This window comes from Lissotriton helveticus, chromosome 2_1, assembly GCF_964261635.1.
Source record: "Lissotriton helveticus chromosome 2_1, aLisHel1.1, whole genome shotgun sequence".
NCBI classification, from domain to species: domain Eukaryota; kingdom Metazoa; phylum Chordata; class Amphibia; order Caudata; family Salamandridae; genus Lissotriton; species Lissotriton helveticus.
The window spans coordinates 74,744,481-74,757,208 of record NC_136059.1 but is presented as its reverse complement, the minus strand read 5'-3'; the positions used below and the strand labels follow the sequence as shown (position 1 = coordinate 74,757,208).

General features: G+C 44.9%; 1 protein-coding gene across 2 annotated transcripts in view; it reads right to left on the bottom strand.

Moving 5' to 3' along the window:
* SFXN5 (sideroflexin 5) overlaps nucleotides 1–12,728 on the bottom strand; it is a 1,158,373-nt gene that overhangs the window by 1,016,616 nt on the left and 129,029 nt on the right. For both annotated transcript variants that reach the window (XR_013606958.1, XM_078674489.1), the window contains exon 2: nucleotides 758–826. Coding sequence is in view for 1 of the 2 variants with exons in the window: in XM_078674489.1 (XP_078530615.1) it covers nucleotides 758–826 (69 nt within the window). In the remaining variant the exon portion in view is untranslated. The remainder of the gene's footprint in view (nucleotides 1–757; nucleotides 827–12,728) is intronic.

The following is a 12,728-nucleotide window of genomic DNA, read 5'->3' as shown; positions in this document are numbered from 1 at the left end:
CCCTTTACAATATGGGATCCCAAGGAATTAAAAAACTGTTTCGGAGATTTGTCCCTGGCAAGCAGTTAGGATCTGCCAGCGAGAATCTGGCGATTGTGCCTAGATTCAGGAAATCGCGATGGGGGGGGATGTCCTTCTCACCGGCTGCAGCCAATTTGCGGAACTCCCTTCCTCTCTCGATTTCGAGACTGGAAACGCATTCCATATTCCGGAAGGCCTTGAAGCCCCGGCTCTTTACCAATACGCATCTGTAACTCCTCTATCTATGGACACCCCTGATCATGATCTCTATCCGCAGCGCCTTGATGGCCATGGGCTAAGTTTGCGCTTTATAAGTCCTATTTTCATTCATTCATTCATTCTAGTTCCATTACAGAAATCTGCCCAGTGGGTGATGATGTGATGCATGGCTAAACACTTATAAGGTCCCAAAGGTGAGACCTATTGGCTATGCCAAGGCTTGTTGAACATTACCTGGAGACGTTGCGAAAGCAAGGTCGACATAAGGGCTTAAATGTTGGCGTTCTGTAACCTAAGAAACCCTTAATCATGGAATTTCAAGAGGCGCACAGAAGGAATATAATTAGTGGATGAGCCCACATTGTCTTTGTGATGAAGTAGCTGGAATTACAAATGAAACATTATATTTGGAGACCGACTTGAAGCAGCATGAAAGCCAAAACAGCGCATGAACAGCCATGCGTGGAAACAATTTTACAAAAAAATCAATACCAAGATTAATCGCAGAAGTAGTTACCTCAGTTACGAAGAGAGTTCTGGGGTCGATGATGTCCAGAAAGTGCCTGAATCTGCCATAGAAAGAGCTCTGAAAGAAAAGAAAAGATTGTTTTTTAAAATGTTTTTTCAGGCATCTGGCATAGTGCTTGCTAATCTCCAAAAATCAATGCAGCGCTTTACAGAGAATATATTCATAGTACTGAGAGTCGTTCCAGCATTATGTTTCTACAAAGTATAGCAAGGAGTGCGGAGTCGGGCTGAGCCCGATTATAGTAACGGGGTGTGCTGGGAGCAGAACAGGAACTTGTACCTTGGACAGTACAAGGCCGTAACCCGTGCAGCTGACTTTAGGTCTCATCTAAGGGGCCACTTAAAACCTTTTGTGGGTTACACTAACAACTCGCAGTGGGCTTAGACCTGCCCATTGCTTCCATTGGTTGGTTTTGTTGTCACTCTTATTTCCCTGCTTCTTATTCAATAGTTTTCTTTCATCTTCTTGTGTTTGCCCCTCCCCGGGAGCATAGCCTCTTTACCAAACTTTTGATTGGCTGACCTGCATCCTTGCACTGGTTCACACTGAGGGAACTCCTTTTTCTTTTTGAGCACTCTATTAGAGTGCATGGGTTTTTAGGATCTCACCATCATATGCAGCTTCCTCCTTACCAACCTTCTGCACTCCCCTCCTCATGTGCTCTCTGTTACTCATTCCTCCCCCCGCTTGCTCTCTGTTAGCTGTTTCCCCTGTGTGCTGCTTTTTATGTCTCACACGCTCCATGCTACTTCCTCTGCCTTAGCTTTATTTATAAAAATTCTATCACCCGCTACATCGCTGCTTCCGATCACCTGCTGATCCCTACGTCCAATCAGCTGTTGCTCCCTTTGTCCAATCAGCTGTTGCTCCCCTCGTCCAATCACCTGTTGCTCCCCTCGTCCAATCACCTGTTGCTCCCCTCGTCCAATCACCTTGCTCCTCTCGTCCAATCACCTGGTGCTCCCCTCGTCCAATCTCTGATGCTTCCCTACTATCTGCTCCTTCCTTGCCCCCCCCCCTGAAATAAAGAAACAATTGTCGGGCCTAGCAGTTACCGGCGGGTCTGGCAGCTACTATTTGTCACTGGGGCACTTCCCTTTAAAAAAAACTTTGTGCTAATAAAAAAAAATTAGTTACAAATACAAGTGGCATTCGTCATCTTAGATTGGTTTAATAAAAAAACAAAAAAACAAACTGAAAAATACACCTGCACCAAGCGGGGAACTAGAGCCAAATTTCGGGGGGGGGGGGGGGGGGGGGGGGGGGGGCTGAAAAATATTTCGGGGGGGGGGGGGCTAATTCTTCCAACCACGGACAGAGTGGCTGTAAGAAGGCTTCAACACACAACAAAGGCCTAATTTGCAAGTAAATGGGCTTTTAAAGACCTGTTAAGTACTCGGGTGCGGCTGCAATGAGATGCTCGCCAGCCCGCGAAGCTGTGTCAGCCCGGGTGACACACACGACGGGGGGGGGGGGGGGGGGGGGGGAGGTTGAAGCCCCGGGAGCCCAATGGGTGTTGCGCGCCTGACCTGCATGCGTGGTGATATATGCACACGCATAAGTCATCACACGTGCACAGATACTGAGTGCCACATCGCCAGAACCGCCATGATGATGCACACATGCTATGCACGTGCCACATGATGAGGGATTTTTTAATTCTTTTTCAGCATCAGCAAAAAGCACTTTAGCAGTCTGAGGCTCAGGGAGATAATGTGATTTACCCAGAATCTCCTTTCATTTTTTTTACAAGATGGAAAATGAATTAAAACCCAAATGTGCAGCTCCCAAGCTCAACTCCTTCACCACTAGAAACCATCTCCTAGGACCAGGTTTCAAGGCCGGCTACTTCCCAGCTAAACAATGTCACCGACAGTTACTTGGCATCTGGGTCAACTCTGTGCTGCAATCTCTGTTAAGTGTTTGGATGTTAATATGATGTCTTGGGCAGAAAATTGCAGATCTTTACCAATCTAAAATTAAAAAAAAGAGGCCATTTGCAGATAATAATTATAAAATAAATTATAACCTCTATATATGCACTCTTGTCTTCTACAGAGGGTTGTCGTTTACTCAACAGCACTGAATGTGGTTACACTCTGCACGTTACTTATTCTGGACTAATGATTTTTAATGTTGACCTCACCCACCCAACCATCAAAATATAGGAAAGTGCAATTCCTCATAAGTAGGGCTCCCGGTTTCATGGTATTTATTTTTTTGTCATTTCCGTCTGTATTTATCCATATTTATTTTTTGTCAACTTTATCTATATTTATCCATATTTATTATGGGTTTTGTAAAAAAAAGTCAAACTAAATCTGGTATATTTCCACATTTATTTAAGCAAAAAATATGCAGTCATGCTTGAATGCCTGCCATGTTTCAGTGATGTGACCACCCGCAGAACATAAATCAATGCGCTTATATAAAAATATGCACATTTCAGAATCAGCCTTGTGCATAGCTACTGCTGTTTCTCTTTACTAAAATTGTTTTATTTTTTAACCTCGTTACTTATCAATCCACACATCTATTGGCCTGGCAGTCATGGCAAAGTGTATTAAGAATCACTCAAAAAGCACTCAATATCCGTTTTATCCACATTTAAAAATAAATACAGACAGGAAAATAAATGGTTTTCTGTCTGTATTTATCTGTAAAAATCAGTAAAAATGGAAAACAGGAAGCCTTACTCATAAGCAATAACGCCAAAACCTGGGAGGCAATTATCAGCTGTGGCCATGCAGCCCTGCTCCTGCAAACTCTGGGCACTACTAAGCCAAGCTCATAGAAAGTCCGAAGTCACACTCCGCTAAGGCGTTGCCCCACTGCTGTTTCAGCAGTGCCAAAAAGAAAATGATAATAACAGGACGCTATTATCAATTTATTTTTCTATGCGGGAGTCCGGCGGCGCTGGGCTCTGTGACGCCAGAGCAGGGGAGGAGTTGTTTGCACTCCTCTAAGTGCACACAAGGGTTTGGCCAGCCCTCTAGGGCCGGCCAAACTGTCATGCGCACTTGGCATGTGTTGCACAGCCCTATGGAGAACAAGCCCAGGCTCAAATAGATCGCTCAGACCAATCACGACGCTGTTCCTGCAGCCTCATGATTGGCTGGGATACTACGGAAGCCTGGGTTCTTCTGGTGCTACCAGCAGACTGAGGATATAGGAGCGGCGTGGGTCAGAGAGGGTATGTTTATATTAAAAAAAACTATTTTTAATCCACCCCGTCTCACCACCCCTGTTCGGAGGCAGCCACCGCTGGTCACACCAGCTCTAATCCTTCTCGGCTACTCCAGACCAGGCCAGCACCACGAAACCCTGTTGGGTAGCTGCACGCCTTATAAATCTTTAAAATAAAAAATAGCCAGAGCACAACTCGACCATAAGAACATTCCATTCTTTAATGTGTGAATGCCTGCAGACAGCAAGAGATCTAAAACTGCATACCCAGAGGCAACAAACGAAGAAAGAGGAAATTCTCATCACCCACAGAGTTATCTCTGGCACATCACCACACCATATTAATGACTGAGTACCAATTCAAAATCTGCATGAGCTCCAACCCCACAGCTGCTGCACAACCTTTACAGTGCATGGAACCTGCTCGCCATAAAACTCTACAAGTGATCCCTCCCAACCTCAAGAGCAGACCTGAAACCCACGTATGTATTGAAAGTGGCTGAGCTTGTGAGGTTTAACTACTGCTACATAAATACCCATAATATTGCTGATCTCAAACTATGATATGTTTGGACTTTAAATAAAACTTTAACCACACTCCCTTTTATCAGACTCTGCCCTTAAGACTTCCAACAACATAAAGAGGCTTTTGCGTATTTATTGCATTCTCTATCAGCCTTATTCAGATGCTGGTCAGTTCTTGACGGATGATAGATATGGTGGTAGGAGATAAATATCAACTATTCCTGATCTCTGTTACAATCAAGATGATATCCCAAACTAAAATCAACTGAAAATCTAATTGATAAAGCACATGCACATACAAGCTTTAGAACCTGTTTAGCATGTCCTTATTTCTTTCCCACAGGAAGGAGAATCAAGCCCCCTTACAGGATATTAAACGGATACCACAGCTGCTGGGACACAGATAGCTAACAAAGTATTCTGAACTCCTGATGTGCCATGATAGCTGCTTTCCCACTTCCAATAATCAATCCACCAATAATAAATGAGGATTTCCATGACATTACTAGCTTCCAACAGAGAAAATACCAAGTCTCAGCCTTTCTAGCACGTGTCTCTTAAGAATGTAATATTGTTTCACAGTTTTTTGCTCATGGTGGCAACATCCTAGACCTAGATCTGTTGTACCAACATCTGGGGGATCAGGGGGACCTATCTGGAACAGACATGCAGGAGCTACATATAATCAATCAAAAGAAATATGAATAAAATACGATACCATGTACTGGACGTAAGCTAATTTAAAGACTAAAAAGTCAACCTGAAAATCGATAATAGTCAGATAATTGAATGATTAAAGTTGCATATCATTTTATACGGAGATTCTACTTTTTGACAAAGCCCTGGAAATCAGGTTGGCTGACTGGTGGCCATCTAAGCTTAGCCCTGTCCCGTCCTCAAACAGGTAGTAAAAAATCTAGGGGTCAAAATCGAACAGTTTTTATCAATGAAAGCCCAGGTGGATTCTACATGTGGTCCCTGTTATGCCACTGTGCAGCTTTTAAGGAAGATTTTTCCATGGCTCCCCCGTAGAAATAGAAAGTCGTTAGTCCAAGCTCTTGTCGCCAGTCGCCTGGACTATTGTAATGCACTTCTTGGAGCAGCCAATGACGCCTTGGTATCAAAACTCCAAGTGGTACTGCCATCCAGTTAATCTGCAACTTACCTCGCCGTACTTCTATGGCCCCTATTCTTAGAGACTTGCATTGGCTGCCCATAAAAAAATGCATATGCTTTAAGATATTTTGCGTGACACTGAAATCCCCTAATCAAAGCCTTACCCACTTATCTGCATGCCAAACTATGCCTGTATGAGCCATCTCGGGCCCTTACAGCTCCGAATAAATATTTTCTTATAATTCCTCGCATTCGCACGTTCAGATTTGGTAGAAGATCATTCTCTTTACTGGCGCCACATTTCTGGAATAAACTTCCTGTGTCCATTTGGTTATGTCAGGATTCTGCTAAGTTCAGAAAGCTATTAAAAACATGGCTTTTGACTGCTTCTCCTTCTTTCTCTGGTGATCATTCTTGCCAACCGGCTGTGCCCAGCGCCCGAGATGCTCTTCTGAGAGTGAGTTGCGTGCGATAAGAAGTCTACATTTTATTCCATGTAAACAAAAAATATATAAAAACAATTCGATCCGGTCACTCATTTTTTGTTGTACAGTAGTTACTCATGGCTACAAATAGTTCAAAATGCTGCGGCCAGACTGATTGGCAATATCCCTTTTCGCCACTCCGTGGCATCATATCGGAGGAAGCTGCATTGGCTTCCTATTGCCCGCCGCATTCAGTTCAAGGCTCTGATTTTTGCTTTCCGGGCCCTTAATGGGTTAGGCCCAAGATATTTGAGAAAGAGGCTCAAACTTTCCCAGTCTGTCAGGTCTTTGAGATCAAACAGCCTACGCCTCCTGGTGGTGCCCAGATTTCGTCGGGCTAGAAGTGGTGGCAGAGCGTTCGGCGTAGTTACAGCTAAACACTGGAACAGCCTCCCACTGGATCTTAGGTTTGTCTCCTCCGAACCTTTGTTCCGTAGCCAATTAAAAACTTGGTTGTTCACTATTTCCTAGTAGCATCTTTCCTTTCTAGCTTGCAGTCTACAGCGCCGGGACACCCCCGTTGGGGGTAGCCGTGCGCTCTATAAGCTTCTTAAATAAATAAATAAATAAATGAACTCTGCTAGTTTCATTCAGAAACGAAATAAGACTTACATCTCCAGGCGTCACGGAGAAATTGTGTGAACACCGACACTACCATCTGAGAGGTACCGAATTTTAGTAGTGCAAAAGCTAACTCTCTAATCCGCACCCCCGCCAATCTTAATAGTGGGTTGAGCCAGAGTGGCGAAAAAAAGGTCAATTACGGACAAAAGAAGACAAAGTACACCTTGTCCTCGATGACTGTCGAAAGCCGGGCAGTGTTTAGTGGTACCCGGGCCCACCAGTCGCTCAGGTAGTTCAAGAGAAGAATTCCAGATCTTAATGTGAGGGAGAGGGATCCAGAAGATGCTGGAACGATTGAGTCTAGGCATTGTTCAAAAAGGAAGTTGATTTTCTTTAAGTGCAGCTGCTAGTTAGAGGAGTGATCGTAGATCTTGTGGCCAACGATTCCCAGAAATTGAACTTATAGCTGCGTTTGATCAAGTTTGGCCCTCGACTGTGATGGATTGAGGCGAGCTCTACAGTTTGGACAGACCCAAGAAAGACAGTTCCATCTGAATGTGGCTGAATCAACCCAATGATCCACTGCCGACCAAGGATACGCCATGGTGCAGGGCCTCCCTACAGATATGCAGCTCTGAAGTCTGCCAGAGTCCTGCCCAGTGTCATAGAGGTCTTAGACTGGCCGAAGACCCACCAGTAGGCCAATCTCGAGGAACATGGGTATAGCTGGTGCGCTGGGGGCTATTTCAGTAGCCGTTTAAGGAATCACAGCTCACAAAGTGAAAAGTCAGGGACATTGGAGAAAACCCATAGTTCCACGAAATCCCAGGCTGCACTTTAACCGTGCATACTTCCAAGGCTAGATTGATCCAGTTTGTATAACATCTGAGACCGAATCCATGTATGTGATCATATGCGAAATCAGTTTGTTATGTGCTGGATTACATGGATGCTATTAGTGCCAAGAAACAAAAAAATGCAGGATCCTGGTGTATTGACCAGTTTGCAATGGTCGGCTCCTAGGCAGATATCCATACAGAACATACAAACAGCCTCACAATATTGACATTACACTACTACATCGCATTCCCCCAACAAACAAAATAAAAATAATGAGGGAAAATAACAGCAACATTTTTTTTTAAATAAAACAATGCAAAAAATACACAGCTATGGACATTTGTGAAAGCATATCTGCAGATGAAGATCCTGAAAAATGTATTATCGCAAGAGTAAGGATAGAATGAATACATATCAAGATCTTTGACTTGCTGAGGTCTTCTCACTTCTTGTGACCACATACATGCTGCTGTGAGATGAGCTGCAGAATGTCTACCCAAGCTAATACCTCTCGCAGACTCATCATCTCTCGCCCTTGTTTTCACCTGCGGGTTGTCTCCATTGTGCCCAATCTAAGCCAACCCCAGCACCTCTCTTCCTACTTGTGGTCTGGCTTGCTGCTGTGTTTAGTTTTCAACAGGTGATGCAGTAGTTACTGGAGTCAGTTAGATGTAGGTGGATGCTTGGGACATGTCTGTGAGCCTGATTTAGATCTTGGCAAAAGGTTATCGCCGTCACGACCTGACGAATATCCCATCCACCAATTTATCAATCCCATTATATCCTATGGGATCCATATTTTGGCGAACAGGATTTCCATCCCTGTTGTGATGGAGTAACCCGTCCGCTGAGATCGTAATCAGGCCCTTAGTCTTCTCCAAGTCTTTCAGTGGTGAGACTAACATACGCCTCCTTGTGATCCAGCTCAGCAAGTTTTAAGATGTGAGGAAGGTCTTCAGCTCTTTTCTTAAGTTAAGGGGGGGGGGGGGTTTAAAGCTGATATTTAACGAATATGGTGCACCTGTGATACTCATTGCTGACGCATCCTTGATGCTAGGGGCCTCTTTCCGCAATGGCTGATATTTCACGACTCGCGTCATCTCATCGTGATCTATATATAGATGATAGTTGGGACTGATGCTGTCCAAGACTTGATCCTGTAAGGCTGGAGTAACCTGTGTACCACCTGTAAGGTCTCTGTAAGTGAGCGGAATGTCTGCTCCTTGAGCCTGTATGATCAGTCTCCCTCTCCTATGTCCTGACACTGAGGTCTGTGCAGCTCTTCCTCTTCCAAGTAGACGTTTGAGCCCTAAATGACTGAAAGAACCAGGAAAGTAAGTCCAAGAAAGAGACTATACACATTTGAAAACATGATTCGCCGTGTTAATCTTTTAAACTGCCTTTAACTCCTATGTGTTATAGCCAACAATTGGAAGTTTTTCCTGAAAATGTATCATTCTTTCCCCCATTTCCAAATGTGCATGAGGTGGGTGATCCTCCTGGAGACTGCCAGTGATGCTTGGCATGCCGTGAAATAATTGGAATATTCCATGAGTGTCCCTTTAGACACTGAGGCATTTTAGTAAAACACAAATCTGCTCTGAAATGCCCTACCTTCCTCCATTTTTTTCATAGAGGTCCTGTGGGAGGATTAGGAGGTAGGAGGTGGGTGGGGGAGGGGGTGTACACCCAAGGTCCCTCGTTTATTCCACTCAACCACTTTCAAGTTTGCGCTGCTGCCACTGGTGACATTACAACGCATACTTTTACAACGCATGCCTTTACAACGCATTTATACATCGCAACATCCTTTACATCGCATGATATTACATCACATGTCACTACAACGTATTTTTAGAAACTACCTTTACAATGCATTTCATTACATCGCATAATACATTTACAACGCATACCATTACATCGCATTTAAGGTAAGTGTTGGATAGTGTAGGGGGTATAATTACTATTCTAACTCCAGTGAGTGAAACAGTAGGGTAAGTGTTGGATAGTGTAGGGTTAAAATTACTATTTTAACTCCAGTGAGTGCAACAGTAGGGTACATGTTGGATAGTGTAGGGGTAAGAATTACTATTCTAACTCCAGTGAGTGCAACAGTAGGGTAAGTGTTGGATAGTGTAGGGGTAATAATTACTATTCTAACTCCAGGGGGTGCACCAGTAGGGTAAGTGTTCGATAGTGTAAGGGCACTATGCATTGTAATAGTATGCGTTGTAATGTCTTGCGATGTAATGCCTGCGTTGTAGTGGCATGCGTTGTAATGGTATGCGTTGTAGTGACATGCTATGCAATGTCTGGGTTGTAATGGCATGCGATGTAAAGGATGTTTCGATGTAAAAAATGCGTTGTAATGGTAGTTTGATGTAAAAGTTGCGTGGTAAAGGTTGTTTCCCCTGGTCAATGCACCCTGCGTCTCCCGCCACTTTAAAAGCTCAAAACTGCTACTGACATGGCGCTGCTTGAAGAGGTTTTCACCACGTCACCGACCAAAGCAGGGGCGGACCTTGGCCAGTAAGATGGGTGGGGGGGGATTCAAGCTTTCCAACAATCACGCTGGCATATAATGTTAAAATGCATTACAGGACAAGTAGGGTGCATGCGAGGGGCAGAAGGGGCAGTGGGAAAGGACTGGAATGCGGATTGGGTGGTAGGTAAGAGAAAACACAATAATTTGTAAAATAATCAACATTTTCGGGGGTTTTAAAACAGAGAAAGGGGGAGTGTGTGTGTGCGTGTTTGTGTGACGCGGAAATCCCAGGTGAAATATGACACAGACCTCACCATGCCGGACTGAAAGCATCTGTACCCAACTATTCATCAGGAAATAAAACAGCCCAAGCACCTTCCCTCGATGCTACGCCCCTGGACCAAAGCCTGCATTTGCCACTGATTCCTCAACACACTCATGCAAGAAGTGCACATTAAATTCAAATGACTGATCCAAAATGTATTTGTTTATTAACCAGACTTACTCATATCACAAGTAAGTTAGTCTGCTTTGCAATTTATTTTACAATGAAAAAATACAAATATTAAAAACAAGAACATCAAATGTTTGCACACATTAATGGCTTTACACCTTTATAGATGTTTGCACTCATTAATGTAGACTTCGATATACATTCACGGAGATATACTTCTTTAGGAAGGTTTGAACAGAGGCATGCACACTTAATGCTGTATATTTCTAGAGGGTTTTGAACCACTCCAGGATGCTTTCCTGAAAGGACATCTCTCTGGCCAGCATTAATCCTCCTGGTTCACGGCAGAGGATTGCACTGAAAGCGCGAGGCAATGAATTACAACTCGAATCCAATTAAATCCAGTGCGGCACGGGCTCCGAGGGCCATGTGTTATCCGAGCAGCGGCAGGACAAGAACACTAATGACTGGGGGTGGGGAGGGCTGGGGACGGAAGAGCACACCACGGCCGTTCAAGAAGGCAGATACCGTTGGACTTGGCCCTGCTTGCAGGGTCATCCCAAAACTTTTTGCCTTTCCCCTAGCCCTTTCGCTGTGATGGAATTGGTGGGTTTAGGATGTTGGACACTTTGGCACTGGTTAGCAGTGCAAAGTGTGTGTGCTTTCTGCCTTACATAGGTATATTAGGAACACCCCCCCTTTAGGGGACATCTCCCCCATGGTAGGAAATGTATATGCCATGTGTGGTGTGAGAGGAAAATAATAAATGCTGTGTAATGGTGTACGCACCTTTATTTTCACCATTGCAGAAATGTCATATTTAAAATGGACGCCATTTCTGTCTGCTTGTGCCGCCTGCCTGAGGTGGGTTGGCGGTCTAGTGTTTGAATTGACAAGGTGCTCAACACTCCCCCCACAGTGACAGTTGAGGCTGGAACTGCCAGGGACCTTCTAGAAACTTCCAGCCCTTTCTGGTATGTAGAGCAGTAGAGGTGCCATGTGCTCTGTCTGAGTGTGGACTTGAGTGAGAGGGGACACTCTGCCAGGAGGTACCGCCGCAAGGGCCTGTGTGCTTGCCCCTGAGCCCATCTGTACCCCTCTGATGTCCACAGGGCCAGCGGGAGCCTTTGCTGGAGTGAAGACTGCTATGTCAGGAGGTGTGCCACTTTATGGGAGATGACTGCTTCTAGGAGCTGCTGTCCTGTACTGATGAGTGCCCACTGTCTGCTAAAGCGATACGAGGGCCTGTTTGGTTGACAGTGGGCAGCTGCAACGTATTGGGGACATTGTACTCCTCAGGAGAAGAGAGAGAGGAGTGAGAGACACTCTTGCCCTGCCCCAGTGCTTTGCGCACTTTGCTTTTGCTGTTTTTGCAGCCAGCCCTGACTTTGCGGGACATAGGGTATTTGAGCCCCGGAGAGAGGCCAGTTGGCCTGGGGCCAGTTTCAGAGTGTTGTGACCCCGATTGGGGCGAACTGTGTTTATGCTGGCGAGGCCTATTGCCCCATATGATTTCTTGCATGATATTGTTGCATAATGCATTTGTACCTAGGATGATACCTATTGCTTTTCCCTCCGGTTTGCAGTGCTGATTTTGGGCCATTGGTAATTTGAGACGCCCCTGAGTAGGGGCTCCCCAGGCGCAGTAGCGCCAGAAGCGAATCTGCAACTTTGGGGCAGCTATTCCAGGTGTATTTACATAACATTAACATGTACTGTTAATGTTGCTTATGCCTAATGCATGTGGATATATCGCTAATGGTTTCTTACCCCCTAATGCTTACAGGATGTTTGGGGGTTACTAGGGATGCACCATTACGCTAATGTTCTGTCCTAATGTGCGCAATGATGAAATGCCTCATGTGTATTCCCCATTCTAATATGATTAGGCCCCATGTACCGCAGGAGGTGCCTTATGCATCTGCTAATGTCGAAGGTGATGTTGCCTAGAGTTTTTACCCTAATGAGAATGCTTCATGCCTACTATGTTTATGCCCACAGGTTGATGCCTAATGCTTTTCCCGCCTAATAGGTTATTCACACTGTTTGTATGCCTAATGCATTAATGCTGGCAATGCTTTTACCCTAATGCTACCTTGTGGGGGTCCTGCGTAAAGTGCCAAAGCTATGGTGATTTAATGCTCCCATCGTTTAGGCGCCAGCTGAGTATGGTGTGCGTAATGATATGCAGACTATGCTCACCCGTTATGCCTAATGTATTCGTGTTTTCAGGTCCACTGTGACGGTAGGCCGAAGCTGTTGATTCAGGCTTTATACCTGACCACTGTGTGTTTTATGCCTAGT